The sequence below is a fragment of the Ambystoma mexicanum genome, chromosome 2p, assembly GCF_040938575.1.
Source record: "Ambystoma mexicanum isolate Mex_15411 chromosome 2p, UKY_AmexF1_1, whole genome shotgun sequence".
Taxonomy (NCBI): Eukaryota; Metazoa; Chordata; class Amphibia; order Caudata; family Ambystomatidae; genus Ambystoma; species Ambystoma mexicanum.
In genome coordinates this window covers 1,300,906,880-1,300,925,358 of record NC_090923.1, presented here as the reverse complement: position 1 = coordinate 1,300,925,358, position 18,479 = coordinate 1,300,906,880, and the positions used below count along the sequence as shown (strand labels likewise).

General features: G+C 44.7%; 1 protein-coding gene across 2 annotated transcripts in view; it reads right to left on the bottom strand.

Moving 5' to 3' along the window:
• Positions 1–1,076: 1,076 nt before the first annotated feature.
• The window catches only part of PMS2 (PMS1 homolog 2, mismatch repair system component), a 504,643-nt gene continuing 487,240 nt past the window's right edge, over positions 1,077–18,479 (bottom strand). The window contains exon 15 of one of the 2 annotated variants that reach the window (XM_069645635.1): positions 1,077–1,589. In XM_069645635.1, the coding sequence (XP_069501736.1) occupies positions 1,446–1,589 (144 nt within the window). In that variant the 3' untranslated portion in view covers positions 1,077–1,445. The remainder of the gene's footprint in view (positions 1,590–18,479) is intronic. The other variant, XM_069645634.1, reaches the window with a different exon arrangement.

Below are 18,479 nucleotides of genomic sequence, written 5' to 3'. Positions count from 1 at the left end.
CCACCCCTGCCAGTGGGGCGGGGAGAGTGAGTGAAGGTGTAGGCAGGGTCATGAAGGGCAGCATGGGTTGTAGAGTTAGAGGGAGGTATCCAGGTGGCAGTAGGGGTAATGCGGTCAAGAGAAGATTGAGAAAGGAAGAAGTCTGAGGTAAAGGAGGTTTTATTGCAGACAGACTGTGTATTCCAAAGAGCAATAGAAAGAGAGGTGTAGGTGCATAGCGATGTTAAGTCTGAGAAATACGAGTGTTAGGAAGCTGAGAGGGTCAGTGCCTGCAAACATCAGTACTGTGCAGTATTTGCAGAGTACATTCGCTCAATGGCAAAGATGTTCTTGTATTTGCTTTCAAATTGTTAGACTGTCAATTTAACAAGAAAGTAGCACATTCCATTGATGGTACTGTGAGTAGAAAGATCAAAATAACTAATTTGCATTTGAAGAGTCAAAGCCCACTTATCTTCAAATGATAAAATAAAGTATCAGCTCCATCCTACCACTGTATTTACCAACAGGGCCCTGCACAGATATCCCAAGCATAGTTAGCCAAAGCTATATTAAATAATGATTACTTTAGAATTGTGCAGCACTATAACAACAGAAACATTGGTACATTTCATCTATGAATAATCCACAGTAAGGCCACTCAGAGACGTGTGCTACAGAAATCATGAAATGAGTTGTGATTCCTGGAGAGAAAACCGAGTTGCAAATTAAACTGTTCAAGCATAAAGATGCAATTAATTAATCACTTCACTGACTACATCTTGTGAAACAAAGTTTGCATTACTTACAATGTGCGAGAACAAAAAGGGCAATCAATTTAGGAGATTAAAGTATTTCACACTTCTGCAAAATGATTCAATGTAGTCAACAATTTGTCATGTTTGTGCACTCATGTTGAAAGCTTTCTATTGGGAAACATCTAAAAACCTCTAGTCATACTGTGTGATGATTTCAAAGCAAAATCCATTCAGTATTCTGATTATGTAACCCGTGAGACAGAACATACATGAATATTGGATCAACCGAAACCAGAATCTGTCTATTTTGATTATAAAATGTATTTTACAGACAGAAAGTCAAAGAATTTGGCACATTTTATTGTTTGATAAAACATAACTTTACTGTTGTGAACAAATGGTAAATGAACATGAATTGTATTACAGAAACACATCTAGTAGTTGAAAACGTTTTGCACAACCATAAAAACAAAGTGGAGAACCACCCTTAACATAGTTAACGGATTAAAAGCTCAGGGAAGGTTGCTACAGGAATCTTAAAGTTTGGATATGCCTTAAATAAAGGTAACACATGACATCCTAAAAAAAGAAAAACGTATGTACACTACTTGCAATATTGAATATGTTCTCCTTTCCAAAAGAAAGACCATGTTAAATTTAACTTTTTGTAAAACAGAAATTCCTATTTAAAAATAGACAAGGAGCAACTTATTCTTGAGCAATCATATCTAAATTGGCAATATGTCTCATGGTCGGCCGTCCGTGGGGGCAGTTCCATGGATGTTCAATCTCTCCCATGTGGTTAATCAAGTTTTTCATCTCAGAGGCATTCAGTGCTGTTCCAATCATAACCTATTGAAGAAGTACACACACCAAATAAAGTTCAATTATTAGGTTCAGTTAACTTTCAGATTAATTTAGTACACTGCTGATGTGTGGGGAACATGCTTGTTGCACAGTACTCATCAATGACAGCTCACCTTAATTAAATAAAGGAAATAGCGGAACCAAAATAAAAAGATCAATTAAAGCACACATAATATAGATGGATCCATAAAAAGTAATAAAACACTTTTGGAAAAAAATTGAATTTCAATTTGTGTCTTTCATAAAATAAAATGGATCGAGTCTGGGAATGTATGTAATGTTCATCACTTGGCGAGCATGAATCAAATATAAGATTGCATACCCAAAGTACCTCCAGATTTTCTTGAATTGGAAGTTGCCAGCACAGACGTGTTTACATACATATCTGGCTGGCAGTGTTAATCACATTTGTAGAAAAATGGTGGCAATACAAAGAAGTATATAACTATAACTTAAATGACCGTTTAAGCATACACTTAGATGTAAGCAGTCTTTTCTGTGGCATTTTGATTGTTTTTGTGAATGGGTGTATTTCCTGCAAGGAAATACATGTGTATCTGGGTTTCTGTGCAGAAAGTACACCCACTTGCAAAAACAATCGTAAATGTCGGCAGCCATATCCATTCTTGGCAGATGGTAGTACCATGAATTTCTTTAGATTCTGCCAGGTTTGTACCAGAGCAAAAAAAAAAACAGGTAGAATTCCACGTGGTTTCAAGCTGCATGAGAAATCTATGTGGGTGGAGGTGCTGATGTATGTCCTGCACAGAGTAGATTGGGGGAGGGTGGTGGAAACAGTCTTTACAAGCCACCGCCTAGATCTGTGCATAAAATCCACAATGTTTGCATGGATAGTAAATTATGGATTGTACATTAAATTACAATGTTTGCATCCTCCTGCCTGCATCAAGCGGAGCGCCAATGTATCTAGAACAGGTAATTTTCCAGGTTTCAAAATCTTGGAATAATTTCTGGTAGTGTTCATTGAAAATAGCTTGTTTTGTTATTTTCATATTATTATTGTAAAAGTTCCTCCGTTATAACTAGCTAGAATTCATTCCAGTAAACATTTAATTCACGTTGCAAGGCCAATAACATTTTCAATTAGAAAAGTTCCAAACAATTTATATTTTTAAATTATGAAATTAAATTGCATTTACTCCTCTGTCTCCCATACACAAAGTTCACTGCCGCAAACAAACATTGCTGAAATGCAGAAGGTAATCGGACTAGAAGGTTAATGACCACCGTCAAACTCTACGGTGTTGGAAGGAATTGCAAATCATCTCAAACTGGCCATCAAGTTCAAAGTGATTCCCTGAAGGCACATGAGGCTTCTTAGATTAATCAAATTGGTCAGTTTTTGGTAGCAGGCCTAACAAACAGCTTACGCTTACTTTTTACCTGACCCTTCATTTTCTTCTTATTCAAATGATGAAAAAATATAGACTGAAGATAAAATAACACCAATGTACAAAACAAAAATACAGAAATCATCTCTCTGATTTTTTCTTTCTGATGGATTAATCTTTTATTCCTACATTTTTTGTAATTGCTCTGCCTGCTTGAGCACCAGCTTAGCTAACAAAGATCTGGTCAGCCATTCTGATATCCCTCATCCAAGAGATACAGTAGCAGAGAGCAGATTTGAGACATCTCCACGTGGGTGGATGAGGTGTAGGGTAGAAAACCGGAAGATAAAACTTCAGAGAAAGACGGAAATCCAACATGAGGTTGAAGAAACGCTCAGAGCCACTTTCCTTTTGTGGAGCTCACTCACCTGCCCATCGAAAGTGATGGCAACCAGGAAGATCACCTTATAGGCGAGGAATCCCAGATACGAAGAATGAAGGGATCAAAAGGAGCTGCCACCAAAAATACCAACACAAGATTTAAGTCACACGCTAGAACAAGAACTGCATAAACAGTGGGGATGGTGAAAACAGAGCTTTGCTCAGGTCACCTCTTAAAGGCAGACATAGTTGCCATGTACACCTTTAAAGTGCCTATATGAAGGCTAAGCAGGGTCAAAGTGAGCAGGAAATCTAGAACAGCAGAGGTAAGACAGGTCAAGGGGTCCAGGCCTTTCTCCCTGCACCAAGTCACAAATTTACACCACCTGCACTCAAACCTGATCCTCCTAGCCAAGATCAGACCGTCCCCTTGCGTTTTCGGGAAGGAGCTCAAGACCCTCCTCTTAAGTAATGTCTCCTCCCCAACACTGATGTCCACACACTTCCACTCCCCGCCGAACCTGAGACTGGGTGACCTGCTCCCCCGTTTCCTTCCCTGGTTGCTTAGAGATCCCTTGCTGTCGAATTGGCCGTCCTCCCACTCCCCCCCCCGGTATGTCCCTGCTCCATTATATCTCTGCTTTCCTCGCCATGTCTCCCCCGCACCCTTAGGGCTTGCGCTTCCTGAAGCTAGGTCTGCCCGCAATAAATACCCCAATACATTTTTTAATACCACTAATGAAATCGGTGCTTCACTCACTTGAAATTTAGCATAGTCTGGCCGGAGGAATCTGGCTGATGTACATGTAATACAAATTCACTGCAAAAGGGGCATGTTGCTCGAAATGTGTGACAAGAGTAGGAAGGCTACTAATACTAATATTGTGATTCAACTTAATATATTTACAACATTGGTTGTATACAATAAAAGAGACAATGCTAAATTTGAAGTAGTTGATGTACCAGTTTTGTCAATTGTATTTTCTTTGCAACATTGATTCTGGATATGGGAAAGAAGGTACTCACCACATGCTATATATCACAAACGTATTTGAATTTCGTAGAAAAATCAATTCCAACCTATGGTTGAGAACTAGGAGCAGTTACCCTAGCTTTCTAGAAATAGACTTGGTGGCAGGTTTCCGAGCAGAGAAGAAAACATCAAGGATGACATCCAACAAATCCCACTACTTATAACTCAGCCTCTCAGCAGCCAAGCATGTAGGCTAAGGCTGTTGCGGCTTGGGTAGAGGACCTAGCTCCTAGATGAAATTGCAGATCCACCCTTGCTTAAAGGCGCCAAGGACGAAAGATTGACATGTGCAAAAGCTCCCTATACCTTATCCCGCATTCTCCGGGACCAGTTCATAGGGATTAGGAGCCATGGTGGACCCGTGCTTCCGTAGCCTAAAATAACCAGACAAATGACAGGGAGCGCAATGTTCAACTCAACAATCAATGTATCTCCTAAAGACTCCCTTGGAGGAAATTTCCTGGAGTATAACAACTCTCACTTCCTGTTGAAGCTGGCAGTAAAGAGATCGAGTTGAGTGGTCCCTCAAAGGGTGACGATCTTGTTCAGAACTTCCTGACAGAGCTGCCACTCCTGGGAGGTCCAAGTCTACCTGCTTAAGGTATCCACAATCCTGTTCAGACTGCCACTCACAGACCCACAGCTTCATCACTTTCCTGCACAGAAGTATTGATCCCACACCACCTCTTTTGTTGAGATAATGCTTCTGCGGTTGGTCACAGCCCACTCACCTTCAGACCCACTAGGTGAGTATGGCATCCTTTCAGTGCAACGTCATTGGCCACTGTCAGTTGTGGCGAATGGTGCCGGTGAGGCTCTCCCTTTTGTATATTCTCTTGCTAGGCGCACCACAGAAGATCATATGACATTGTATCCAAGATGTTGCCTGAACACTAAGACCACAGCAAACAAAGTAGCCACTGGAGCAATCACATGGACAACCAAGCCTTGGGCACCATCAAGATGGAGGATACATGGGGCCCAGAAGAAAAAGCCCACTTCTTGTCTGCAAGGTGCCACCCTGCAATATCAAGACCCACTATCAGGTTGACCCTCTACGCTTTCCAGCAGAGGGCTCAATGCAGCACCAGCGGATTCAGTTTTCTGTTGGGAAGGGGGCTACCCCGTCCCACCCCCGTAGGCACTTTATAGTAAGTTGAGCGGCATTCAAAACACTGTGAGGGGGAGGGTTGTGTAGATGTTAGTAACCCTAGTTTGGAGAAGGCCTGTGTGGCGAAGGCAGCATTTCATGCACTAGGCTTTAGCTGTGAGACAAAGGACATCTCCAGCCATGCCCGAGCTCCTGCGAGGACAACCCACACCCCCAACCGTCATTAAGTTCTTTCATTGTCCTAACAGTGTGGCAAATATGTTTTTTATCTGCAAAGAATGTGCCCTACAAGGCCGCGATCACAGACCGGCACCTGGTGTGCATGTTATCTCACACTGGCCAAAGCAAGACCCGGCCCATCCCCAGGCGACCACGAGTTATAGCCCATATAACTGACTAAACCTCAAGAGCCCTGAATTCCATGGCACTAGGTGCCCTTTGACCACCAACCCCAAGTAACAAGTCCTGAAATGTTCAAAGAGGACGGACAGCGCACGTCTATTGAGCGACAATCGTGTGATTTGTATTGCGAGGTGCTAGAAGTGATAAATTATAGTTCAAAACGAGGGTCGATACCTTGGAGCCGGATGGCGCGGAAGGGAGTGAGTGAAATGTGTGTATGAAGGTTAGAGTGACCCAGAACCTCCTTTGAGCCAGACTTAAAGCCTGCCAGGTGCACAGTAAGATGATAAAGTAGCACTGTGTTAAGAGTGTAATTAATTTGTTCTTTGACCTTCGACGTGAGAGGAACATGATCACCACAGCACCCACGTGATGGAAGACAGACAGACTGGGCTGGAACCAATGACCTGGAATCTCTTATGGGGCAGGCTGATTATGTATAGGCGTACACCAACCAGCCGCACGGGTTTCCACTGTATATGTTGCGTCATCAATGACTATGTTTTCCTTTATGAGATTCTACTTGTGCTACTTCTTGCCAGAACGTTCTTGGTAGCAGAGTACTTTGCTGTTCTGCTCATCTGTGTATGAAATTAAAACTTGTTTTCCTTACAAGATCGACTTTGGCCTTTCTTCCGTTGCGGGTTGTATTCTCTCTGGTGCGAGCATTCAAGGACTTCCCTTCAATAAGTGACCCCGACGTGATCACAGAGCCCCCCCATATTTGCAGAGGCTTCCAGGCCACTTCTCAAAAAGCAGCCGCGCCCAACTACAGCGACCAGTCCCGAAAAAAACTTGTGTTCTGAGTGGTTAAGCAGGAGCCATTTTAAGAGAAGTCCTCTCTGCTCTTTTGAAGCAGGGTGCGACTGCGAGGAGAGTGCAGGCCGGTGTTGGAACCCCACGACGGAGGAGTTCGGGTGAGCACCCACATGTGAGTAGACTCTTGTAAGTGATAACAAGTAGTGGACAGATGCATGGGGAAGTGTGAGAGGTGTGAGCACGTGGAGAGCGAGGTCGTTGATGTGATATGGGTGTGGTTTGTGTTATTTCTTATTAGTGTTTGTACTGTGAAGAGATTATTTCGGTAAGGCATTATAAGGGAAGGCTGTGGTAAGGCAATGGTAAGGCAGGGAGCCCCGCCTCTGAAGGGGAGAGAAGGTTGTAACACGGTAAAATATAGATCTATTATTTAAAAGAGTAATACGGAAATAAAAGTAGGGATCTCATGTAAGTAGGTAGCCAGTCTTTGCATCAAAATAATTTGCATCGAATCATTAACCATCAAAATGTATTCATTGAATTACCATACAAAAAGTGCAAAGTGTTTATGCATCGAAACCCTTCGATCGAAGAGGGTTTCGTTATATAAATACTTTAAATTTTTTGCATGGAAATTCGATGAAACATGCCTAATATTATAACGTTCGAGGGAGCTGTTTAGTGCTGAAATCTTTAAAGTATTTCAGCACTGGCCTGCTTCCTCTAACTTTATTGAGTGGGGCCTCCCCCCACCCCAACTCCCAAGGGCACCCCCCTAACCCAACCCTTACCCTAAAAATTCATCGAAATGCATTCAATGAATATGCTTTTCGATGCAAAGACTAGTAACCATTTAAGAAGAAAGCCTGGAACAAGTAGTGGTTGTTATTTTAGCTTGTTATTTCATATTATTGTATTCATGTTTTATTGGATGAAGAACAGGCCCTAGGAGGGGCGATAATTGTGCGTGTCGTGGTGTGGCATTGTATATTTTTGTGGAGTAGCGTGTGTGTGCAGGGAAGGGGGACAGAAAAGGTTGGGGGTCGATTTTCTTTTTTGTCAAGCAGCGTGCACAGCACGTTAGCAGGGTTTTGCGGAGTCAGTAAGAGATAGACATCACTAGCATGGGGGAGGAACACCAATAGAGTATATGTATAATCCCCTGCCACTGTATCATGACAGGGGGGTGAAATACCATAAGCAGTGAATTGCGGAGACGGAAGGAGGGGGATGCCCTGCCCGTGGCCAGAGCAGGGATCCCATAATAAGAGCGGTTTGATACATATGTCTACATTTGTAGTAGCTAAGTATAAGGGGAAACGGCTACAGAAGAGAAAATCCATTTTAGAGCAAATGTTTGAGGACACAGATGTTCAATGGGACGGATCAGGTGCACAGATACAGAAAGATGGAAGGTGCAGGAGGGGAGAAGGAGGGGTTGGGGCTTCAACAGACTGCAGGGGATTATATCCCTTGGCAGCGTGTCCCGCAGACAGGTACACAAATCCAACTTATATACCCACTGTGGTAGGGACCCATTCAGCAGCAGTAACACCACCGCTCCCCTGCCCCCATATGCACACCCGCTCAAAGTATCGGCATCTGCGGGTGCCAGGTGAAGGGAGTTCAAAGATAGGTTGGCAGAGTTGCTAACAGAACTGAACACGATACAGCATCCTCAACAGAAGTGAGGAATCTAGGGGGTGTCAGAAAAAGGATTGGGAGAATGGAGTTCGGGAGAGCTGTTGCTCAGGATGGATACTGAAGGAATAAGAAGTGTATTTGTTGAGAAGGAGGGAAACAAGGGTGAGTGGACAATCCTGGGACAGGAGAATACAGTGTAGGGAAACACTGTGGGGGAGGATGACAATGATATGTTTGATGAGAGTCAGGAGGAAGAAGAAGAAAGGGGTGAAAGGGCAGTTGAGAATACACCCCAAATAGAGGGTTTGTGGGGTGGCGAACGGATGGCATTGGTAAAGAGAAGGGGAGTTATGAATAAGGGTGTGGGAAGTGGGGTGAAGATGCAGATGCCAACCATACATAAGGGGGTAGAGAGGACACAGTATGTGCCCTGGCCCGAGAAGGATAAAAACAATTTGATTAAGGATCTCCCACAGCTCACAGCAGCAGCGAGTAAGTGGATATATGAGTTTGGAAAGCAAACAGCAGGGGTGCACCTGGCAATAGGGGACATCAAGTGCTTAACATGTGGGCTAAGGCTGGATATCTGGGAATAACCCTGGGGGACGATGGAGCATTGTTTAACAGAATTAGAACACAGGTATGGAATGCACTATGAAGGGCTTTCCCAGATACCCCCGATTTACAGTCCCTGATGCAGTGTACTATGGGCGATGATGAGGACCCAGCTAAATGTATTCTTAAATTGCAAGAGATGTGGAGAGCTGAAACGGGAGGACTATGGGATCATTCGATACAATTTTTCTATTTTATTGTGAAGCGGGTCTTGCCAAAGGAAGTGCAGAAGGCGCTAGATAAGATTGTGGGTATTGAAGAAAAGGGGTGGCCGGAGATACAGAGTATAATAGTGCACCATTGCAAAAGGATCAAGGAGTGGGAAAGAGAAACAGCCAAAGGCGTCAGGCGGAGGAAGCGAAATTGGTAGGAAAGAAACTGGCAAAGGTTGTTGTCCAGGCACCGGTGTCGACACCAGTACAGGTGGAGGGGACAGAGAGCACCCAACAGATTGTGAGCGCCACTATTGCTGCGCTCTGGACTGAAGGAGGACAAGGACAGTGGGGTGGGGGCAACAGTATCCCGGCCCACAGTGGCAAAACGGAGGACCACAGCGAGAAAGAGGGAGCTTCCGAGGAGCAAGAGGAGGGGGATTTGGACCCAAAGGGGGTAGGTCTGGACTCTGGACCATAACAATGTTGACATTTATTGAGGTGGGGGCATTTTGCAAGGGAATGCAGGAGCAGGTCTGCAATGGGGTAGAATTGCGGGTCACCACAGCAGGAAAAGTATCAAAATCAAGTGTATCTACAGGGGCAACCTCAGACATACAACCAGTGGTCTCAAGTATCTGATATACAGGTACAGCACCCACTGCATCAACAGCATGGTGGTGTGGCCCTGATTAATAGAGTACCAAGTGGAACCACCGTCCCTTTTGGAGGAGAAACAGTGATGGGTAACCTGTTCTCATTCCACGGAATAAACACATATCCCGATTAGGAAAGCCCATAGAGAGCACGCGCGTGTCTGGGCTTGTCAACAACCATCCACCCTGAAGCGGAACCTTTGGTGGGGGCGGAGCAAGGAAACAAGCAGTTCATATTTATGGTGGACTTAGGTGCAACAAAATCATGTATCGTGGAGGAAAACATTCCATTATAAGGCAAATATCCTGACGCAAAGGGATTCTCTGGGGCTATTTCCAAGATTCCATACACAGAGGAGCTGGATGTAAAGGTGGGAGAGAAGGTGGTAGGGGCTCCATTACTATATTCCAAAAGTTCTCCAGTTAATTTACAGGGCAGGGACCTGCTCAGCAGATTAAACATGACTATCATTTACAGATCCCGGTATAGTTTGCTCCATGCCTGGGATGTGCGCTATAAGAGCAATGTTGATAATACCCACAATGACAAGTGAGGTGGTGGTCCGCAGGACCCCCGTGGACCCGGATATGTTAATTTATGGTATTACTGTTCTCTTGGAGCCGGTGCTCTAGATTGCGAAACGATGCTGGCGAGTGCCCACAGATTTCATCTTTTCGCCCAATTGTGTCACCTGAGCTGGTGACGGAAACAACATTGTCGCTGGATTTGCAGGGATTGTTGGTCTCTGACAAAAGGGTTGTCATGCTAGGAATAGATAAGGATGGGTGTGAATGGCCATAGTGCTCTGTATAGATCCAGCAGTACAGTTAAAGGAAATGACGGATGACAAACTGTTTGAGAACAATGACAAAAACGGGAAGATAATATTACAGATTTGTATCCCCTGTGACATAAGGTACAGTATCAAAGGGTGGAGTGGCCCTTGATGGCAGTACTAATTCCACCTCTATTCCTTGACGAAGACTTACAACATGTGCCTTCACAGTTGTGGACTATAAATCCACATGATGTAGGACTACTGAAAGACGTGACCCCTGTGTGTATAACACTGAAGCCAGGTGTGGTGTTACCAGGGTGCAACAATATCCATTATCGAGGGAGGCGGAGGAGGGTATTGGAAAGACAATACAGGCCCTACTGGACCAGGAGATCATTGTGCCATCGACATCTCCGTGTAACATGGCGATATACCCTGTCAAAAAATCAACAGGGGGCAATTGGAGAATGATCCAGGACTTGTGCCCCCTAAATGACGTGGTACAAAAAATAATTCCAGTTGTCCCGAATCCTGTGACAATTTTATGCAGTATGCCCAAAGAAGCCACACCTTTCACTGTAGTGAACTTGAAAAATGCATTCTTCTCGATTCCACTCCATCCTGAGTCGAGCTACCTCACAGCATTTACACAAGGTCAGATGCGGTTCGAACATACTAGGTTACCTCAGGGGTACTGAGAACCTGAGCATATTTAGCAGAATACTGCACACTGATTTAGGAAATATTCAGGTGCCCAGCACGATTATCGAGTACGTGGACGATTTGTTAGTGTGCAGGTACAGTGAGCAGCACAAAGGAAGGGATTCCAATACACTCCAATTGTTGGCTTATAAGAGGTACAAGGTTGACATGGCTACATTGCAATACTGCCAACAGGAGGTGCTCTATCTGGGAAAGTTCATATTAGCAAATGGTAGAAAGATACTACCAGTTAGGGCAGCGTCAGTACGCGCCATCCCCAGACCCGCCACAGTTAAAAAAATGCAGATTTTTCTGGGGCTGTGCAACTACTGTAGGGCATGGATCCTAGATTACATGGTATACACGAGAGCACTTCTGCAGGCCCTTAGGGAAGCACAAAAGGCAAAGGATCATAAGTTACAGTGGACTGCAGATAAGATCAAACAGTTTGATTAGCTCAGCACCCGTACTGGCCAGACTACACACAGGAATGTTACCTATTTCCACATTCAGATGGCCAGCTCATGACCGCGGTGTTGACACAGAAAAACACTATGAGCCATAAGCCATTGGCCTATTACAGTGGCACACTAGATTTGGTGATGCAAGGGCAGTTTGTGTCCGAACAAGCTTTAGCAGCTGCTGCCTTTGCAATAGAAAAAGGTTCTATTGTAATGGGGTGCTCAGTTACGTTGTGTGTCGAACATTCTCTATTTGCCATCCTAGAAAGGTCAAAGTCCACCCTGACTACACAGAGATCCTCGGCGTACGAGATTATTATTTCAAAGCCCCACATTCATGTGGTCAGATGTAAAACAGTGAATCCGGCCACCTTTCTAACCGTTATGCCCACTGCCGAAGATCTGACAATGCACGACTGCGCCACATACGAGGGGGATGAGGATAGTATCCCCAAAGCAAAAGATTGCACATTGGCAGTGGGTGAGGTACTCTTTGTTGATGGGTCGTCTACACTTGACCAGGAGGATGAACAAAGACATACAGGGGCAGCGGTAGTACGGCTTCAGGAAGGGGAGTACTAGAAAGTGTTGATGAAAAGATTGCCCATGCATTATTCTGCACAGGCGGCGGAACTCGTAGCACTCATTGAAGCATTGAGAGCGTCCCAAGGGCGTCACGTCACAATATATTCAGACTCAGCGTATGTCACAACTGTTCACACCGGTCTATCCCGCTGGAAGAGGAGGGGGTTCCGGAGGGCGGATGGGTCTCCAGTGCAGCATGCAGCACTACTAGAAACTCTAATAGAAGCATTATCCCAGCCATCTGTTGTGGCGGTGGAAAAGTGCGCCACCCACACTAACGGGACAGATGAAATATCAATGGGGAACAGCCAAATGGCGGCATATCTGCCAAATAACATGCCTGCCGAGTATTCTGTGACCACCCCACCAGCAAATGAACATCCAGAACCTTACACAGCATTGCCCATTTCCCAAATAATTGAATTACAGGGAAGTGCGCCAGAAAGGGAGCAAGAATTGTGGCTAAGAAGAGGATGCAAGCAATCCCCAACATATTTATTATGGAGACAAGTGAACTCTGGGAAGGCAGTAATGCTCCAGGAGCTGCGAGCAGTAGCATTTTAACAGTTACACTACCCATCCCATAGTTCAAAACAAGCACATTGCAGCAGACATACAGGAGGAATGGTTTACACCAAAACTTCAGGAGAGCATTACAGAAATGGTCATATATTGCACCACATGTGAAAGCTTCAGTAAAGTGATGACACTATGGACGTTACAGGGCACCTTGCCTCGCCCTACTGGGCCATTATGTAAACTACACATAGATTACGCTGGCTGACATGGGTGAGCGTTGCAATGGCTCTAGGTATCTCATAGTGGTTTGCCCTTTCTCAAGGTGGGTGGAGCAGGGCCATGTGCACATTGTTCTGCAAAATGTGCTACTAGATTTTTGGTAAGCAAGGTTTTCCCTCGATTGGGCATGTGCAAGATTTTAAGGTCAGACAATGGCACACACTTTTTCAATGCACTATTTCAGCACGTCACAGCGCTACTTGGCATCAAGTACTGGATGTGTTCAATTTACCACCCACAGGCCAACAGCATTGTGGAGAGAATAAACAGGCTCCTCAAAAGCAAATTATCCAAACTGTCTACCACGTTGAAGAACTGGGTGCACTGTTTGCACCTGGCCCTCTTCAGTCTACGTACACAGCCCAGCAAAGACCACCATTTGTCACCTCACGAGGTGGTCATTGGCCGGCGTAGGCACACCCCCATATCCCCTGTGAGAAGAGCTTCAGACGCACATAGGGCAACAGCGGTATTAGGTGAGGAGTTCAAAGATTATTTGACCTCACTAACAAGGGCAATTAAATGCGTCTCCCGACAAGATTGTACCTCCCAGGACTGAGGCCACAGAGACACCGAACCTAGCAACCACGACGGCGACGGATCCTAAGTGAATCACCACACAGCCGCTGCTGCCTGTGTACATTCGCAATTTTGTGCGGAGGTGGAACAACCCTCGGTTCCACGGGCCCTACGAGTGTAACGCTTACCTGGTCTCCACAGGAGCGGAATGATCCAAGAGCCCTGTTGACCTGCTAATTCTGGTTCTTAAAGAGTTTTTCCTGTCATGAAAAAGAGATAACAAGGAGGGAGGTACTGTAATTGATAAGAATGATAAACTTCTTCTAGGACTCTCTTCTGCCTTCCACCCTGAATAAACACCCCTTTTAATTCTAAGACCCACAATCTCCTCGCTTGTGTGTTGTTTTTTTGGAGCTCTCCATCCTGCAATCACATAGGGGCGTGTAGATGTTGAGGTTCTGAAGACTAAGATGCTTTTGAACTCTGGTAAACCTCTGAAGGTAAGTATATTAAAATATAATAATAGTCTCTGACAGAACCAAGAGGATAGGCTCTCTGAGGTAAAAAGTTCTAAGGTTGGAGAGATCTCTCTTGATGACTATTATTTCTTCTTTCCTTTTGCAGGTTCTTTAACTGAAGAATTAGGAGTTATAAAGTAAGAAACATGAAGACCTTTTCTTGAGTTAAGTTGGCGCACTTGCTATGGTTGAAGCGCGCTAAAAACGGAGTATCTTCAGTAACCTGACAGGGTTTTTTGATAGTGGTAAGTATGCGCGCGTATCAGGGAAAAGAACGTTGCACAGCGAAAGCTTGTTTCTCTAAACTGCAGTCTTCTTCTGTAAAGCGCGGCTTTTAACTGTGAAGAGAACTCATGGGAGCTTCGGGTACGTATGTGCGTAGGAAATATCCTTCATTTTTAATTCTGTGATGTTCGTTTTATAACTATGGTACCTTGTATTGCATGTCTTTAGAAGCCGGAGAAACCTCAGAATATTGCTGCGGCTGCGAACAAAGGTTGATGACTGACTGGAACTATAACGGAAGAAATTCTTATGTTTGAAGACTGCGGCAGCAGTAACTTTAGTCAGGTAAACCTAATCGGTGTTCTGTTAAATATTCGGTGAGTTTTTTCAGATTAATAACATTACTTTTCTTTCATTCTGCAGTTTCTGCGAGCCGAGTGCCGGTAGCGTTACACCGCTGTCAGTGGACCTAACGCGAAGCGCGTGTTACTGCAGAGGCGGGGCTTAAGTGGCCTTCAATGCCCAATGTCTAGTTCTCTACCATAACTTTTCAGTGACCCACAGGGCGGCCATCTTAGAGGTACTGGTATACTATTGAGTCCCTATGGAAGTCTATGGTTACCTTAATATGGCAAACTGTGAGAATGCAATATTTGCCTAGCTAATTTCCACCTAAAGCCTACAGATCTATACAAAGAATCCCGCCTGGCCTGAACTCCTGAATCTAAACCAGAAACCATGGATGTAATCATGACAACGAGGTGGTGTTTTGCACTCCCCTTGCAGTTAAGGTAAAGGGCTTGCACTATGGGTACACCTCTCCGACGTCCACAGGGCACCTCCAGACAGCACGTTGGCACATCAGTTATCTTAAAAGGAGGGGCAGCAGTACCTGCACCCTATCTGTCTTACTGGCCTGTCCAGGCATGATACGTGTGCAGTGTCACACTCAGTTGGCGGGCCGAAGCCCATCTGCTAGCTCCATAGCCTCTTTTTTCAGGAGCTCCCTCTCGCTCCCCCTCTCTTTTTTTTGCCTCTCTCTTTCTCTCTGTGTAAAAGTAAGTTTTGTATGTCTTTCTGGTGATTTGTTGTGTGTGTTTTTGCTTTAATTTCAGGAGAGAAGAAGATGAAAGTTACTAATGTAAATAATTGTTTGTTAAGTAGGGATCCGAAGTGTAGGTGCACGAATGACAATGTATGGGCTTATGCCTACTATTGTGGAATACCTATTCCCACCCACCCCCCTGGGAGGATAGCTTAGCGGCAATGTGCTCGCCTTGGAAACAAGACGGCACGAAGCAACACAGGTTCGATCCCCGGGTCCGTGCTTAGAAACCACTGGGTAAATACGCAACTAAGACATATATTCCTGTAACAGCGCCTCGATGCCCCCAGGCTGTGTGAGCGCTCTAAAAATGCAAATAAATAACACATATTATTGCAGGTCTATGTGTAATATTGATGGTACTATTGGGGCTGTATTGGGGGAGGTCTTACAAAGGGGGAATGGGATTGTATAATATCCAAATGAGGCAGTACATATAAATGTTAATATTAGTGGATTTACATATATCAGTAACAATATGAATGCTAATAATAATGGAAATTAATATAGGAGTAACAATAATGTTGATACAAGTGTTAGTGATGATTATAACAGGTACAATATGACAGCGAGCGTATGGGCACGATTGGCCATGGGGGCAACAGTGAAAAGGTTGTTTTCAGCAAAGCGAAGATTGTTTAACAATTCGAAAAAATATAATGTTATTTTCGATATCACTGTTAAAGCTGGCACCCCTGAGAGCATGTATAGAATAATGAAAAGAGAAGCACAGAAAAAGTATGATATCTATAGGGTTTGATTGAGGATGTCCGTCATCCCGAGTTTACCAACTCATGTTATACTGACACGAGTGGCGTGGGAAGAAATGCTGTGGATGGAAGCTGTTATGTGTGCTTACTCATTCCACACACGTGCCAGGGGCTCTCAAGGTTTTAGTACCGCAAGCAGTCCCAATTATAGAGGCACAATGCCTAGTTCATCGTGTGCTATGCAGAATAAAAGGAATGTTCCAGGGGCACAACTACAATTGGTGGGTCCAGATCTTGTACAATGCAGCAACGATCCAAAGAACATCAAGTGTGTGGATCTACCCTATCTGATGGGCGTAAATATGTCAAAAACAACTGGCAGGACATCACACTACCTTGCTTGGCAGTAGGACTGGTAACATATAGCAAGGAAATGATGGAACAGGTGGACAATTTCTGTGCACAAATATGGACAGAGCATACCACAAAGTTTACATGGATTGCAACAATGGAAAAGCCAGTGCACAAGGAAGAAGAATACAAACGTTGTTTTCGCAGCAAGGGTACAGTCTTTGTCGGATCGAACAAACGTTGCAATAACACTCTCCTAATTGCAGACATGAAGAAGGGAACGGCAGCTGTGATGGATTACTACTGGGTCTGTGGCCAACAAGCTTACTTGCACCTCCCACCATCATGGAGGGGCTGTTTCCTGGCCACGTTGCACTCAGCACTACTAGTAATCCCAGAAGAACACCTGAAGGGGAGAGCACACTGCCTATCGAAAAGCCAACTCGTTTCCCCGTAATTTAAAATGAGGAAAATAACCTGCTGCCCACACACGAGCTCCGCATCCTGCCAGGGAAAGGACAATTCCAACAACTAAAGAGGACGAAAAGATCGAATTATGTATCCAAAGATTTGTCCGCATTGCTTGCTGAAATACACAAAGAATGCAGGGTCTTCAGCTTAGCAGAATCTTTTTTCACATCTCTACTGTTGCCGGGAGTGCATGCCGCAGCAAATGCCAAATGGTTGCAGATTGTGAGATGGGAGCTGGTCCAGCTCGCGAATGATACAGAAAACAGGTTCAACGTGATCAAGGTTGAGTTGCGTACATTAAAACTTATAACGATGCAAAACCGATATATTTGTTGGACATGTTAACAGCAGTGGAAGGAGGGGTTTGCAAAACATTTGGCGATTCCTGCTGCACATTTGTGCCTCCAGAAAATGCATCATTATCCCACATCATTGCAGCTGTCCTTGGCCTTGGGTATTTGCATGAAAAAGGAGTGAATAGTACAGGACAGTCACTGGTTTACCTTGGCTTTTAATTGGGCCCCATCCTGGCTCGGAGCAATCCTGAAGATGTTGATGGCCATTATCGTGTTCATCCTTGTTATTTTCTGCACCCGTCAACTGGGCCTTCGATGTTGTGCCAATATGGCACCGAATAGCGCAAGAATTATGGTATCAATTGGACTTTCAAAAGCACCTCGCGAGACAAAAGATATTGAAGTACAGACTGATCCTAAGCATGAAATGCTCTCCATCCCGTATGGAAATTAAGTTGATCATCTATACCCCACTATCATTACTCAGCCCCCTGATATAGAGAATTATACAGATGTTTGGGTGGACCTGGCAGGGGCAGGGGGATGCATCCATATGACTTGCTCACTCACCTGAAGAAAACGCGTGTAGAGGGGAGTTTGCTGTCAGTATACAGGGCGTGGGTACCGATAAAGGGGACACAGCCATACATGGAAGCAGAAAGGAGACAGCAGGAGCGGAGGGGTATTAAAGTGTTTGTTACTGTAGAAGTAAGAAAAGGGGGGAATGTTGGGAAGGGGTGACCACGTCCCAACCCTGCTAGGCACTTCAGAATAAGGCAAGCAGCATTCAAAATACTATGATGGGCTAGGGGTCAGGGGGGACAGTGGTATGATCCCACCCCAATATGATCAACCCACATAGTATAGCCCAAGGCGCAAGCAAGACTGACATTTTGTGTAGAAGTTAGTGCATTCTGTGTAGATGTTAGTAACCCTAGTTTGAAGACAAGGCCTGCGCGGCGAATGCAGCATTTCGTGCACTAGGCCTTAGCTGTGAAACGGGGGAAATCTCCAGCCATGCCTGAGCTACCGCGAGGACAACACAAACGCCCAACCGCCATAAAGTTCTTTCCTTGTCCTAACAGTGTTGCAAAGATGTTTTTTATCCGCAAGGAATGTGCCCTACAAGGCCGCGATCATAGACTGGTGCCTGGTGTGCATGTTATCTCACACTGGCCAAAGCATGACCCGGCCTATCCCCAGGCAACCAAGAGTTATAGCCCATATAACTAAACCTCAAGATCCCTGAA